Source organism: Salvelinus alpinus, chromosome 5 (genome assembly GCF_045679555.1).
Source record: "Salvelinus alpinus chromosome 5, SLU_Salpinus.1, whole genome shotgun sequence".
Taxonomy (NCBI): Eukaryota; Metazoa; Chordata; class Actinopteri; order Salmoniformes; family Salmonidae; genus Salvelinus; species Salvelinus alpinus.
The window spans coordinates 36,508,894-36,524,453 of record NC_092090.1 but is presented as its reverse complement, the minus strand read 5'-3'; the positions used below and the strand labels follow the sequence as shown (position 1 = coordinate 36,524,453).

The window sequence follows — 15,560 nt, the reverse complement described above, 5'->3', positions numbered from 1 at the left end:
AATATTTACATCTCAAGAATAGACAGCTACATTTTCAAAGCCTTTTATTTTCTTATGAGCAAAGGTTGTGCAAGCTGCATGTGTCTGGGTTATAGTTTCCATTACCAAGTTGTGAGCATGAGCCGACCCACCATATTTTCTGTCAAAGTGCTCCATATATTCAGAAATGTCATCTGTCCTTGTTTAAACCACTATTTAAAACAAAAACCAGGACTAAGCAAGCTACTTCACATGTATACAGTGCATTGCGTTTATTCTTTCTTCATCCCTAACTTGACTTAATTCCTTTGGGCAAAGGGCCTCAACGGTGCATCTCCAGCAAACTCCATCCTCAGGGTAGGCACATAAGTGAGACATCAGAGAGCAGGAGGGGGTATGTTTAAGTACATATTTGTTAAAACACGAACTCTTATTGCGGTATTGGAGTGTAGTCATCATACACACTACCTTTTGAACAGCGTAAACGTCTAGGAATTGGGAATTTCCCAAAAATGTCAATTCCATCTAATACATGGTGTTATGCACTATGCAACATCTAGAGCTTTGGTTAACTTCGAGCAGATAGAGAAAAACTGCAATGGCTTGAATAAACAATGACAAGCGTATAGATGGAAGAATTTTACATGTAAGCCTTTTGAGACGGTGAGCAACTTCATTTTCTAGGCTGAAATCACTGGAGACCCCTCTATCTGATTGTCTACAGGCCTGAAAAGGTTGAGCTGCATGGTTACTCCTAGACAATATAGTCAATTTCTGAATAAAGTGTGTCTGTCAGGTCCTCTTCACTCGAGTTCTGTCTTTTCAGACACAGGGAGCCTCGGCTGTCAAAGAGATGAGGAAATATCAATTTGTAGCATCATACTGGGTCAACAGCATTTTGAGTGATAGCTATGGCTTTTGTCTTCCAAGTGTTCTTGGGAAAAAATGTAATGACTTATGCCTTAATTTCAATTGAATATAAATGTTGCAGGTTTGCAGCACATAGACTCTTACCCGAGATGTTGGCACTGGAGGTCCCCAGCACAGGGGCAGTGTTCCCTTGGTCCCTGGCCCTCTATGTCCCAGGACAGCAGCTCCATAAGGTGGTTGGAGGAGCCATGACAGCGCTCACGCTCTATTGGCTTGGCCATGCACACAGGGAACAGCAGGGCTGACCACAAGGTAAGGGGAGAGAGATAATAGGGACAAAGGTAAGTGACATTACTACAGAAACTTTAATACAGGCGTACAGTATATGGACAGTGCTTGGAGGGGAAAGCAAGTTATGGGCTTTCACATGATCACTTAACTATCTGAAACTTCAATGCACCCTGCTTCACTTGCCTTCGTGACTATCATAATTGGCTAATTACATTGAGAACAGAGACTTTGTGGTATCGCAATTAGAAACCTTGCTTTTTTGGATGTCAAAGCAATCCCTGTAGGTTTTTATCTGGCTGAGTCAAAGCCAAATGAAAGGAGCCCATTTCACTCTCCACAGATGATGTTCATTTCATGTAGAATGACTCATGGTGTATAATTTAGCAGAAGAATTATGTTCTGTGTGTGGCCTTGTGGCCTGTACCTTTATGGAAAGCACAGCAGAGGTCTGGGCTGCAGTCGTTCTGGTATTGGCAGATGCTGCCAGCTTCCCCCTTAGTGGCGTTCTGGCTGCACTGGCCCCACACACACAGCTGTCCTGTACAGCACTCCTCATTCTTTTTGCAGGGCTGGAACACACACACACAGTGACAAACTGTTAGATGACATGCATGGCATCATATAAGCCCCATGGTCATGGAATGGCATGACTGGTCTCGTGTAACTCTCATAAGCTCTCTAGGTGCAGCAAATTCCTGCTACTTGTGCAAGCTGAACCAATAATAGGATCTAATTAATAGTGTGCTGCTTGACATATGACTGTGTTTTTCTGTGCAGGACATTCACACAGGCCTTGTCAACTAGGAAGAACTATTCAAACTCAGCATACCTTTGACTTTGAATGCAAGTGAGTATCTACAGTATGTGGATGGATTTCCACTCTGCCCTGCCAAAAACATTGGTCTTAAGTTCAATTAAATTGCTTGTATCTGTAGAGTAGGCTCTCTCATTACCTCTCATCCTGCTCCTCTCTTTGTCCTCGGATAGAGGGGGAGAGAGGTGGAGCTCTTATTCAATCTGACACATGCTTTGATACGCAGCCAAGAGGAGAGAAGCTCTCCCCCATGATACACTCCAGTTACACTTGTGGCAACACTGCAATGCAGTAACAATGCAGAAGCAGCTGCATCATATTGTTTAAGCAATCTGCTGCTCTGTGATTTGCTGTGTGTGTGCATGTGTGCACTTAGGCACTGTTACAAAAACTAGACATGGTCTGAAGTAGTACGTAATAGGAACTAAGAAGGAGTCAATGTCCCCTGGGAAATATAGGTCTGCATAAATACATTCTAGATGGGTTCAGTTTCAGGGTTTGTCAAATGTGTGTGGCACTGTTAATAACCATGAAATTGGCGTACCACGTCGAGGGCTTTGCAGGTTAAACACTTGGATCGGTGCGGCTCATACCGGCAATATTTCCCCTTCTCACAGTCCTCGTCAATGATACACTCCTGTGAGGTAAGGGAAGAGGGGACATTCAAGACACACCCTCCTTCACAGATACACCTGCAGAGGGTCGCTATACGGTACCAAAGCCGCCCACAATCCAGAGTTTTTCACTAGAAAACAGATTGTACTGGTAAAATTGGCTAAATCAAACATGGTAGACTTGAAGAGAAATTCAGAGGTTGTAGCCATGTACTATTGCAAACCTCTTTACAAAAGTTACTTTAAATAACTTCAAAGTACATTTTTGAGGATGTGATACGTTGTTGCACGATCTCCTCCAATATTTATCTGTGCCTAAAGTGACCTGAATAAAATGGGCCTGCTGTTGAAACTGGGACAATGGGCTACTTGTCCCAAATGTTTAAGTAAACATCCAATTCCCTCTCACTTTTCTCTCTACCACATATCCTAAGGAAAAGACTGGCTTGAATAGCATGCTCTGAGACTGTCAATTATTTTAACTAAATATTAAAACCTGTAACTGCAATAAATTAAATGCATGTTAAATGTACATAATGTTACGAAAATGACTACACACAATGTTTACCAAAAGCACCCGAATCAAATGATACAGACATTTCACTGTTATTGTTCAAAACGATCTAGCTAGATATTGTGACTAAAACCCCCAAAACAAATAACTAAAAACCCCTCAGACTTTGGCTGATAAGATGGATTGAGCACTTCTTGCACTGTGTCCTGGTCAGAGGCCTGTTATAGCAGTAATCTAGTGTCTGTCTCCAAAGACCTACTGTGTACTGGTCAAAGACATGCACTCACGCACATACCTGGCTTGATTGATCTGTTTGATTATTTTGCTATTATCTTGCCTGATCAACCGCCTCATCATGGCTGAGACGTGGCTGCCATATATAATTAATGTACAGACAGGATGCAGCTCTGAAAAGAGCTTATCAACCAGCCATCATCCTGCACATGTCACTCTGCCTGGATAAGACATAGCTTTAGCCTGGCTGATAGAGAATGAGACAGCACAGTTGAAACTGGAGAGGCGTACAGAGCATGGGGAAAGTGAAATGAGACGCCCAAACATGACAGCAGCTGTGGCCGCATGCAGAGCAGCACAGAAAGAGGAAACACAGCCCATGACTTGATGAATCTTTCATGAATTGTGACTTGCATTAAGGATGGAATTGTTTTCATCTTATGCCCACTGTCTTTATTAAACACAAAACACCAGTTAGAGTTATAGTGTTACTGTGGATAATGTTTTTTTTGTTTTTTTTATCTGTTGTAAATCATGGAGGGAAATTCCAAAGATTGTTGTTCACTCACATGATTAATATTATTTTCCTTGCCACTGGACTGGATAACTGTTCTGGTGATGAGGGTCTCTTCTGTTCTGTTGTCTGTCTCCTAAAGAGAGACACATTTCCAGTTTGGATCACTTCTGTAGGATATCTGCAATTTTGCTTTCAGTCTTCATAACAAATGTGGGATGCCAAAATAATACTACCATACAGTATTACAATTCATAATAGCATTTCAGCATCCTAGTTTTGAATGGAATACAGTATAATAATACATTTGCGTATGGCTACTACTGTACCTTGTGTACTGTCTCTATGGTGTGAATGGATTGGTTTTCAACCACACTCTCAGAAGTGCTTTCGTTGTGATAATTTGAGGGAAGGTTATTGGGATGCAAGCTGGACTTGGCACTCTCATTGTCCATCTAAAGAGGTTTGATGCAAAAGATCAATGTTGCATTGAGGTCACCACTGTTTTTTTTTTACACATTGTGCATGTTAAGATTGACTTAGACTCATCTCAACCCACATGGGAACTGTTTTTATTAGTCTCATAAAGATTTATGTCTCAAGTTAAACTTGGTTGCTTTAACAAAAAAGTTTCAGATCAACTAAAATTATATAATAAGAGTGTACTGCACTATTATCTGTTGCATTTTACATAACATAAAAAATCATACAAATGAAAGGGGTGCTATGGGACATAATAGGCTCATTTATTTGTTATCAAAGCTCTGCAAATATACATCTGAGTAGACCTAACCATTAACCGACCTGGTGCACCGCGTCCTCCAGTTTATTATGCGTGTCCTCCTTCAGTTGCTCTACCTCCTCAAACATGTCGTTTAATGGCGTGTGTCCTTGTGCCATATTATCCTCAATGATCTGGTTGATGTCCAAATCCACGGGCCTGGCAGATTCAGGAAGGAGGATGCCATGGATAGACGTTAGGCTCAGGGTTAGAAGAGAGAAATACAACATCCTTGCTGCTGCACGAAAAGGCACCAGAATGAATTAGGTTCTTTGGACGTCGCCTCAGCGCATTGGGTGTGTGCGGTGATGCTGCTGCTGGGGAACTCTGTCGGAAGAGGGTGTGCGTGTGGGGGTGGGGGGTGGGGGGGGGGTAGACTATATTACCTTATGCATGTATTTATATTTTGAGAAAGATGTCGTTTATTTTGCCCCAAGTTATACTACGACTGTAGGCTTTAGCCTAATCGACAGGTGCAAGCCAAATGTATTTATATTTTGAGAAAGATGTCGTTTATTTTGCCCCAAGTTATACTACGACTGTAGGCTTTAGCCTAATCGACAGGTGCAAGCCAAAGTGGTACGTTTTCGATGCTCTTACCTTTCATAGCGGCGCCAGTGGCGAGCCTATTCTGGGCCAGCGGCAGCAGGCTGTGGAAGGATGCGGCCAATGGAGTAGGGACCGTGGCACACCGCAATGAGTAGACTTGCCTGGAGCCTTTGTTGACGTTGGAACATCTAATGAGACCACCGTCAGTGTTGACAACGACTCTTTATTTTGACTCTTCAATTAGACGTTTATAATTCACTTGTTAATATGTTTCCCAATCATTAGGCCTAGTTACAATGTATTAAAGTTGTGATAATTAGATACACAGGAATAGAGTCTGCTGTGACTGTATGTAAACGTGGATGCATAATATGGCTCTGTCGCATGTTTTCTCCCATTTACCACTAGATGGCCTCATTTGCATGGAAATTATTTTCAGTAGCCTAGTCTAAACCACTGCGGAGTAGCCTAGTTTATAGGTTTATGGTTATGACACCATTACTGCTAGACGTTTGCGTTAAACGCCCACCCTCCACCACGAGCAACCACCCGACTAAGTAACCATCTTATGTAACCATACCAAACATAAACAGATTATGCTAATTTGAGTGTCCTGGATTTAGCTTTACTATGTTAAGTCTAGTCTGAGACCAGGCTGTTTAGAGCGGTCACTCCTTGTTATGAGGGCCTTGTGATGACATTGGGGCAGAGAGGTGTCACGGTGATTATCTGACCATGTCATCGCCATCATCTGAACATGTCGTTTTATGTAATGGAAGAAACAGTCAATACTTTGAAAGCAGTCCAATTTTACTCACTGCGTTATTGATTGCCAAATGTAGCCTATTAGAGGATACATACATTTTGCGTAATTTGACGCAAAAGGGGGGTTCTTTGTTTTGTTTGTTTGTTCTTGAAACATTATACTGGACACTACACTGAACCGCTGGATATTATTTTTTTGTTAGATCCTGTGCACGTGCCTCAATCATTTGCTGAGTGCAACTTGTGCCTCAAAATGTATTTGAGTTATTACAATGATATGCATCATGATTTAGGCTATATTTGGTTCATTTATTTGTAGCTTAATTAGCAAAAGACTCATTAAACTGAAATCCATCTTTATTCTCCATAAAATAATCAGAGTATACTACTATCTATGCTGTCATTTTTTTGCACTGTGGCTACATGTACAGTATTTGCGTCTGAAGTTGTAATGACGCCTTTATCATTTAAATTTCGAGCATAGTGTATCAGAAGTTACAATTGGGTCTTGTAATCTCCAGCACCGCCCTCATGCAATAGACGGGAGGTACTATAGTGAGACAGTAATTTAGCCCAGTAGTAGTTCAGAGTGAGTGACTGGAAGAGACGCACCGACACATATAGCCAGCGCAAATTCTATTAGAAACATTTTCTCTGACCGGTCATTGAGGTTTTGAATATCCCTCTTCAATCAACTGCCAAGACTGGACCAGTTAATTTATTTTTTCTAATCTGTAAACTAAAGTAAGTCACACTTCCAAATACGCATGTTTCACAAATCAGTGACCGCTGGGCAGATGTCTAGGCAATTGAGCAACATGACAGTTAAGTCTGAACACTGTGACATAGTTCATTCAAGGTTGTAAAATCGAATCTTATCTGAGGAATTGATTTTGTTTCTCTACTGTGGGATTTGTACATGTTTTTTTGCCTTAGTATTCAATTAAATACATTCTGATAGGATTAGATACAGATTCCTGTACATACAGTAAGAGCCTGTGTGTCTGAACTGGACAATAAAACATCTGGTTTGTCTCCATACTCTGATAAAATAGCTCTGTGTGTTCAACCATTATAATAATGATGAATGTGTCTCCACCATAATCCAGGTTAAAAGCCTTTATGCTTGATGTGTCTGGCTGAGTTTTACAATGTTATAGGCTACTACCGTGGCATGGTATTTTCTTTAAAGTTACATTGAGTTACATTAAGAGAGAGACAGTAAATTACTAACACTGTACTACTAGTTTGAGTAGTGTGATTGTCACCAGAGATAAGTGACTATTGAAGACTAAAGGATCATTTGAGTATCCAGGCTGGAACTTTTCTCACATCTTCTCCCATATATGAGAGAGGTAGTGAGAAATGTTCCAGCTTGAATACTCAGAGATAATCGTTTAGTCTTCAATCATCACTTGTCTCAGGTGAGACTATGTTTATGCCAAATTAGAATTGGTCACAATTTTGGATTCATTTGTCAATTGAAATCAAGCTTTATTTATATAGCACATTTCAGACATGAATGCGACACAATGTGCTTCACAGGAAAAAAAAGAATGAAAAAAAAAAACTAAATATTTACTCCCAAACAAACATAATAGGATAGAAAACAAAAGAATAACAATACAAAAACCGAAAGACTAAAAAAGCACCCTAAGGAAAAGCTAAGCTAAAAAGGTGTGTATTAAGATCTCTTTTAAATATGTTCGGTTTCGGCCCCCCTCAGGTTCTCTGGCAGGCTATGCCTTTACGCTTGATGTACAGTTGAAGTCGGAAGTTTACATACACTTAGGTTGGAGTCATTAAAACTCATTTTTCAACCATTCCACAAATTTATTTTGAACAAATTAGAGTTTTGGCAAGTCGGTTAGAACATCTACTTTGCGCATGACACAAGTAATTTTTACAACAGTTGACTGTGCCTTTAAAACTCTTGGAAAATTCCAGAAAATGATGTCATGGCTTCAGAAGCTTCTGATAGGCTAATTGACATCATTTGAGTCAATTGGAGGTGTACCTGTGGATGTATTTCAAGGCCTACCTTCAAACTCAGTGCCTCTTTGCTTGACATCATGGGAAAATCAAAAGAAATCAGCCAAGACCTCAGAATTTTTTTTGTTGACCTCCACAAGTCTGGTTCATCCTTGGGAGCAATTTCCAAACGCCTGAAGGTACCACGTTCATCTGTACAAACAATAGTATGCAAGTATAAACACCATGGGACCACGCAGCCGTCATTCCACTCAGGAATGAGACGCGTTCTGTCTCCTAGAGATGAACGTACTTTGGTGCGAAAAGTGCAAATCAATCCCAGAACAACAGCAAAGGACCTTGTGAAGATGCTGGAGGAAACAGGTACAAAAGTATCTGTATCCACACTAAAACGAGTCCTATATCTACATAACTTGAAAGGCCGCTCAGCAAGGAAGAAGCCACTGCTCCAAAACCGCCATAAAAAAGCCAGACTACGGTTTGCAATTGCACATGGGGTAAAAGATGGTACTTTTTGGAGAAATGTCCTCTGGTCTGATGAAACAAAAATATAACTGTTTGGCCATAATGACCATCATTATGTTTGGAGGAAAAAGGGGGAGGCTTGCAAGTCGAAGAACACCATCCCAACCGTGAAGAACAGGGGTGGCAGCATCATGTTGTGGGGGTGCTTTGCTGCAGAAGGGACTGATGCACTTTACAAAATAGATGGCATCATGAGGAAGGACAATTATGTGGATATATTGAAGCATCTCAAGACATCAGTGAGGAAGTTAAAGCTGGGTTGCAAATGGGTCTTCCAAATGGACAATGACCCCAAGCATACTTCCCAAGTTGTGGCAAAATGGCTTAAGGACAACAAAGTATTTGAGTGGCCTTCACAAAGCCCTGACCTCAATCCTATAGAAAATTTGTGGGCAGAACTCAAAAAGCGTGTGCGAGCAAGGAGGCCTACAAACCTGACTCGGTTACACCAGCTCTGTCAGGAGGAATGGGCCAAAATTCACCCAACTTATTGTGGGAAGCTTGTGGAAGGCTACCCGAAACGTTTGACCCAAGTTAAACAATTTAAAGGCAATGTTACCAAATACTAATTGAGTGTATGTAAACTTCTGACCCACTGGGAATGTGATGAAAGAAATCATATCTGAAATAAACATTCTCTCTACTATTATTCTGTCATTTTAAGTTCTTAAAATAAAGTGGTGATCCTAACTGACTTAAAACAGGGAATTTTTTACTTGGATTAAATGTCAGGAATTGTGAAAAACTGAATTTAAATGTATTTGGCTACGGTGTACTTCCGACTTCAACTGTATCTGGCTGAGTTTTACAGTGTTATAGGCTTCCACCATAGCATGGTATTTTCTTTACATTGAGTTACATTAAGAGAAAGACAATGATTAAGCAGTCATTCATTGAAGGTTCATCACCCTTATATCTCAGGAAAACTATATTATTATTTGATTGTTTTCTTAATCATAGTATACTGTTAAGGCTCTATTATATTGTATTCATATCAACAGATATTACTGTCTGCACAAGCCAGTGAGCATTTTCTCCCCCTGCAGCTCTTAGTGGTGAAATACAGAGTTACACAACAGTAAATGGCCCTTTGCGTGTCATTGGAGAGTGGGGGCCACAAATACACAGGGAGAGGAATTGTGACACTGTCTGTCTGCTTAAGCTCTGCTGTTTCTGTCAGATGAATTAATGTTCCCCTTTCATAAGAATTATGGGAAGTTCTAAGCTTACTCACCCGTGTTTGATTTTGAGTTTGAACTTGTGGCTTTAAATAATAAATACTGTACAGTAGGCTTTGTCCCAGGTGAGGCACATTAGCTACAGCATACAAGGTCAGATGATCACAGATCAGTTTCAGAGACATCTGTAAGGTATTTAGATACAGTATATAATCTGTTATAAGCACACATTTTGGATTACTGAAATCTGAATGGAATTGTCCATTTTCTTTTGGGTACTCTTGAAAGTGTACCTACAGTATGTGGTGGTATCTGTCTGATTATGTTAATCTCAAAGTCACACTAGAAAATAGGCCACTGAGTATCTGGCCATGAGAGAGCAGCTGTGACTCAGTAAGTACATTTTGAGAAGGCAGCAGCAATCATACAGTCATGTAATTTTCCGCCCCCTCTTGAATGAGCAATAATTTCCTGTGCATCCTGTGCCGGATGAAAACATGGCACGCTCTTCCTCACAGTGCTGTAGGATTTAAAGTCCTGCTTTATTACTCTGTGATCCACTACCTTACTGATAAAGTATGTGTCAACATCTCAATAGACTACATGTCTACATGTCTGAATCTATCTCAGGCATTGGTTGTCCATGTGTGATTTAAATACTCTGTTCTCCCTGGATTCGAAAAACATTGCACGCCTAAACAAAAAACACAATTTATTTCTCCTGTCTTGCTGGAATTTCCTCAGGAATGTTCAATCTTGTTATTATTTCTTGTGCTTAACTGAAGTTAAGGAACAGTAAAAATAATATTGTTCACTAAGATGTATACACTTGCTGTTAGCCATGGGAGTATACTCTTAGAAAAATGTGTTCTTTGGTGTGCTGTATAGAACTTTTAGGTGTTCCATGTATGAAGCAAGCGATAGAACCCTTTTTGGTTCTATATGGAACCTTTTTCCAATACTATACAACATAGACAAATGTGATTACTTCAGAGCCAATGTTTTTGTGCAGTGTATACAACAGACATTAACAAATCAAAGTTTATCTGTAGCGGTCCACATCTGTCATTTTTCTTCTCCTGTTTTATCACCATACCTATGCTATCTGGAATAACAATAAATCATCAGGTTTGACTTGCTCTCCCCAAAAGCAGATTTCTAGAAAGATCACAAGGTTTTATATCAGGAGTGAATGTAGAGATGTAAAGATGCTGAAGGTTTATGGTCTCTCGCTAGACATCACAGTTAGTCTAATTGAGGGGGTGGGTGTGTAAAGATCAAATCCACGCTGATTTATTACGTTTTAATATGTCTACATGAAAGTTCCCAAATGTTGTTAAAACTCAAGAGTTAGTGTGTTGTCAAAATATCTAAATTTGCCCCCTTAAGGGAGTTTCCCAAACTCAGCACGAACCTGCTGTTCTTGTAATTTTGTCAAAATTTACTTAGATGCAAATGCTGCGAGCAGCCAGTCTCATCTTCTAAGTTTGTAATTAGTGGTTGTGCCGAGGCTTCAGGGGCAGACTGGGACAAAAATTCAGCCCTGGCATTTTAGCCACACCAGCCCCCATCCACATAATAATTCACATTTCCCGTTTCTGCAGGATACATTCCCTGCTGTAGCAAACTGGCTCAAATGAAGATCATACATTTGTGTGTCTCTATTTTCTTCCTACCTCCACTGTACTCACCTCTGAGCTGTCTCTGCTAAGCCTCCTTTCCCACAGCACTGGTAACAGAAGACCAGGGGACCCCACTGCCTGTGCTGGGCCCAGCAACATCCTAGTTGTGAATGAATAAGCACATGTGTTAGATAAAAAATAACAAAAAATACTGAATAAATGCTTAATAGACGACCATTGGCCCATAATACCTTATAAAATCCTCAGAGTGCCTGGCTGTCATACATGTCCTCCCCTATCTTAAGGATTAATTACTATTACATACAGTGCCTTCGGAAAGTATTCAGACCCCTTGATTTTTTCCACATTTTGTTACGTCACAGCCTTATTCTTAAATTGATTAAATAGTTTCCCCCCCTCATCAATCTACACACAATACCCCATAATGACAAAGCAAAAACAGGTTTTTAGACATTTTTGCAAATGTATTAAAAATGGAAAATGGAGTATTCAGACCCTTTACTCAGTACTTTGTTGAAGCACCTTTGGCAGCGATTACAGCATCACGTTTTTTGGGGTATGAGGCTACAAGCTTGGCACACCTGTATTTGGGGAGTTTCTCCCATTCTTCTCTGCAGATCCTCTCAAGCTCTGTCAGGTTGGATGGGGAGCATCGCTGCGCAGCTATTTTCAGGTCTCTTCAGAGATGTTAGATCTGGTTCAAGTCCAGGCTCTAGCTGGGCCACTCAAGAACATTCAGAGACTTGTCCTGAAGCCACTCCTGCGTTGTCTTGGCTGTATGCTTAGGGTTGTTGTCCTGTTGGAAGGTGAACCTTTGTCCCAGTCTGAGGTCCTGAGTGCTCTGGAGCATGTTTTCATCAAGGATCTCTCTGTACTTTGCTCCGTTCATCTTTTCCTCGATCCTTACTAGTCTTGCCACTCTACCATAAAGGCTTGATTGGTGGAGTGCTGCAGAGGTGGTTGTCCTTCTGGAAGGTTCTTCCATCTCCACAGAGGAACTATAGAGCTCTGTCAGAGTGACCATTGGGTTCTTGGTCGGTCACTCTGGCCAAGGCCTTTCCCCCCCGATTGCTTAGTTTGGCTGGGTGGCCAGCTCTAGGAAGAGTCTTGGTGGTTCCAAATGTCTTCCATTTAAGAATGATGGAGACCAATGTGTTCTTTTCAAATCATGTCCAATCAATTAAATTTAGCACAGATCCTCCAATCAAGTTGTAGAAACATCTCAAGGATGATCAATGGAAACAGGATGCACCTGAGCTCAATTTTGAGTCTCATAGCAAAGGGTCTGAATACTTATGTAAATATGGTATTTCTGTTTTTATTTTATTTTTTATACATTTGCAATATTACTTAAAAACCTTTTTCACTTTGAAATTATGGGGTATTGTGTGTAGATTGCTGAGGGAAAATAGTTAAAATATCAATTTTAGAATAAGGCTGTAACGTAACAAAATGTAGAAAAGGTCAAGGGGTCTGAATACTTTCCGAAGGCGCCGTAAGTGCAGTGTGTGCTAGCTTCCATTAACCAACACAGAAAGACCTCCCCAGCAGGTGTTAATACTATAGCTTTTTAAACAAATTGTGAAGCTTGGAGCACAAACCCCTGGTTGTATTTCATCTTTCCAAGCAGACGTTGTAGTTACTGTATATCTTAGTTGGAAATGGTCTGATATTGTGATAGCCACATATTAAAATTGCTTCCTGAAATGTTGTTTTGGGAGTACAACTACTTGTTAATGGAAGCCCAAGAGGTTGTTTACTGTAGTTCAACAGAAGTCCTTAAGTTTTTATTATGAAATCTATACAGAAAGAACTGTTGCAAATACCATCATGTGGTCACATCCAACAAGACCAATATAACCAGAGGACAAAGCGGGCCATTCATTTCATCCACTGCAGGATTTTCTCACCATTTGCTGTTGTTATTTCAACAATAGTGTGAATGCAGATGTCGTCTTGTACCACACCTTGCAGGGCAAAGGGAACAACCTTACCCCACAGCAGCATAATAATACACCCTTTGCATAAACAAATGACCCTGCCCCAAACTAATTAAAGCACCTGTATGCTATACTGAGCCCCTCCCAGCCATCATAAACATTACATCACAAAAACACACTGATAAAGGACTACAGAATGGGCCCAGAGTCATGAGCACGCCATTAGATAGGCACTGTATATATTATAGAAGAGCCAAAATATTAAGAAACTGTCAGTACATCTCTACAGCCTTTTAGCGAACGAAATAGGCTTTCCAGCCTCCAGTGGCGATGCCTATGTAATGTAATCCGACACCAGAGTCACTTGTTACCAGTGATGCCAATTTAGCAATTTTATTGCTAGATTTAGCAACTTTTCAGACTACCCTGGCAACTTGTTTTTCGAACAGCACCTAGCAACAAATTTAGCTACTTTTAAAAATGTATTTGGAACTTTTAGCAACTTTTGAAAAGTGACCCAAACGCTAAAATGCACTCATTTTCCCTCTAAATGACACAAAAATGATTTTCTCTGTCACACTCAGTCACAACACACTTGCCTGGCTGCAAAAGTGCATTGTGAGTGACGTCAGCAGCAGGCGCTCAGCTCGTGCACAGGCAGCAGCAATTTCAGTAAATTGCAAGAAAAGAGTGGGAGTCTGTACCTGAACAAATGTCAAATAATATTTTTTGCCGAGATGACCAGTCAATTTGAGTAACGTTATTGTGTATTCTACGTAATGACGCAAATTTACGGTATCACGTAATGACATCACAACGTCAGTTAGCAACTTTTAGCAACAAATCAACCTGCCTCTAGCAATTTACCCTGAAAATTAGTTGGCAACACTGCTCGTTACTACATCTCATAAACTTATACCCACTCGCTGACTGAACAGACTGAGATTCAGAAACATTGACAAAACAATTAAAATATAGTCTTTTAATTGACCTTTAACAGAGGATTATTTAGCAATTATTACACATTAATTCAGTGTTTCATTGTAATACATTATAACTTTAATAAAAAGCACTAGCGCTGTATTTAATGTCTTTTAGATGGCTATTGGCTTATGCGTTATAAAAGCCAATCTAACAACCTTTTTAGGCTATTGCAAGTTAGTGTCCGTCATATGTGTTCCCTCGAACCCCCCCCTTCCCCAATTAGTCCTACGTGTTAATGAACCTACTATTTCATACGATATATCCCCCAAATATTAACTGGCAGCATTAGGCTACATATGTGTATTTTGTCTGTTTTCTCCCTACCTCGACTGCACTGTCTTCTACAGCAGAAGCTGATCCGTCGGTGCTAAGCCTAGCATAATTTCTCAGTACAGTCACAGAACTTAGCAGAACCAGAATTTTTTGAAAAAAAGTTTGTTAATTTCACACATTTAGCATCGTAGGCCTCGATGCACCACCTTTTTACAATCCATGATCTGGGCTGACTGATGACAGAGAGTCAGAGCGGGTGTCTTTACTGAGGCATGTTTGAGTTTGAATGTGAAATTTTTTGTGACCTCAGCTCAGCTAATCAGAAAACCGGGCCGTCCCAAATGCTCCAATATATTATTGACAATAGAGAAATTACACAAAAATCTTTCAAACCAAATCTTGACAGGCACATGGACCGCCGGCCATGTCAGTTTTTTAAATTATTTTGTTTTGTTTTTACCAGCCAGCCCAACAAAAAGATGGTCTGGCCCATCTGGCATTTGCCAGAATTGCCTGATGGACAATTTGCCTGTGTGAGGCTTGATTTATACACGGATGTTAGAGATAAAAACCGCACCAGAGCACCTGCTCTGGAGCCTCAGGTTAATCTAACTGTATAAATAGTTTTACATGAACCAAGCCTTTGAATTCAGAGCTACAGTAGGGAGAACAAGTATTTGACACACTGCCGATTTTGCAGGTTTTCCTACTTACAAAGCATGTAGAGGTCTGTAATTTTTATCATAGGTACACTTCAACTGTGAGAGACGGAATCGAAAACAAAAATCCAGAAAATCACATTGTATGATTTTTAAGTAATTAATTTGCATTTTATTGCATGACATAAGTATTTGATACATCAGAAAAGCAGAACTTAATATTTGGTACAGAAACCTTTGTTTGCAATTACAGAGATCATACGTTTCCTATAGTTCTTGACCAGGTTTGCACACACTGCAGCAGGGATTTTGGCCCACTCCTCCATACAGACCTTCTCCAGATCCTTCAGGTTTCGGGGCTGTCGCTGGGCAATACGGACTCCAAAGATTTTCTATTGGGTTCAGGTCTGGAGACTGGCTAGGCCACTCCAGGACCTTGAG

The 15,560-nt window shown here is 40.4% G+C and overlaps 2 protein-coding genes across 17 annotated transcripts in view; one reads left to right on the top strand and one right to left on the bottom strand.

Moving 5' to 3' along the window:
- Positions 1-29: 29 nt before the first annotated feature.
- Positions 30-5,468, bottom strand: LOC139576134 (dickkopf-related protein 3-like). Of its 3 annotated transcripts, none has more exons than XM_071401842.1 (8): positions 5,212-5,460; positions 4,635-4,938; positions 4,160-4,285; positions 3,886-3,966; positions 2,499-2,591; positions 1,565-1,709; positions 994-1,150; positions 30-821 (listed from the first exon to the last, which is right to left on the bottom strand). In XM_071401842.1, exons 2-8 carry the CDS (start codon positions 4,839-4,841, stop codon positions 734-736), a joined length of 897 nt encoding a protein of 298 aa, XP_071257943.1. In that variant the 5' UTR covers positions 4,842-4,938; positions 5,212-5,460; the 3' UTR covers positions 30-733. The 3 variants fall into 3 exon arrangements, with proteins under 3 accessions (XP_071257943.1, XP_071257944.1, XP_071257945.1); XM_071401843.1 differs by having other exon boundaries at positions 4,635-4,770; positions 5,212-5,457; XM_071401844.1 differs by lacking the exon at positions 4,160-4,285 and having other exon boundaries at positions 5,212-5,468.
- A 1,008-nt stretch (positions 5,469-6,476) lies between these two features.
- LOC139576124 (F-actin-monooxygenase mical2b-like) overlaps positions 6,477-15,560 on the top strand; it is a 47,995-nt gene continuing 38,911 nt past the window's right edge. For 2 of the 14 annotated variants that reach the window (XM_071401811.1, XM_071401807.1), the window contains exon 1: positions 6,481-6,669. The gene's annotated coding sequence lies outside the window, so the exon portion shown is untranslated. Of the gene's footprint in view, positions 6,670-15,560 lie in introns of all 14 variants that reach the window. The other 12 variants (XM_071401814.1, XM_071401810.1, XM_071401820.1 and 9 more) reach the window with 10 other exon arrangements.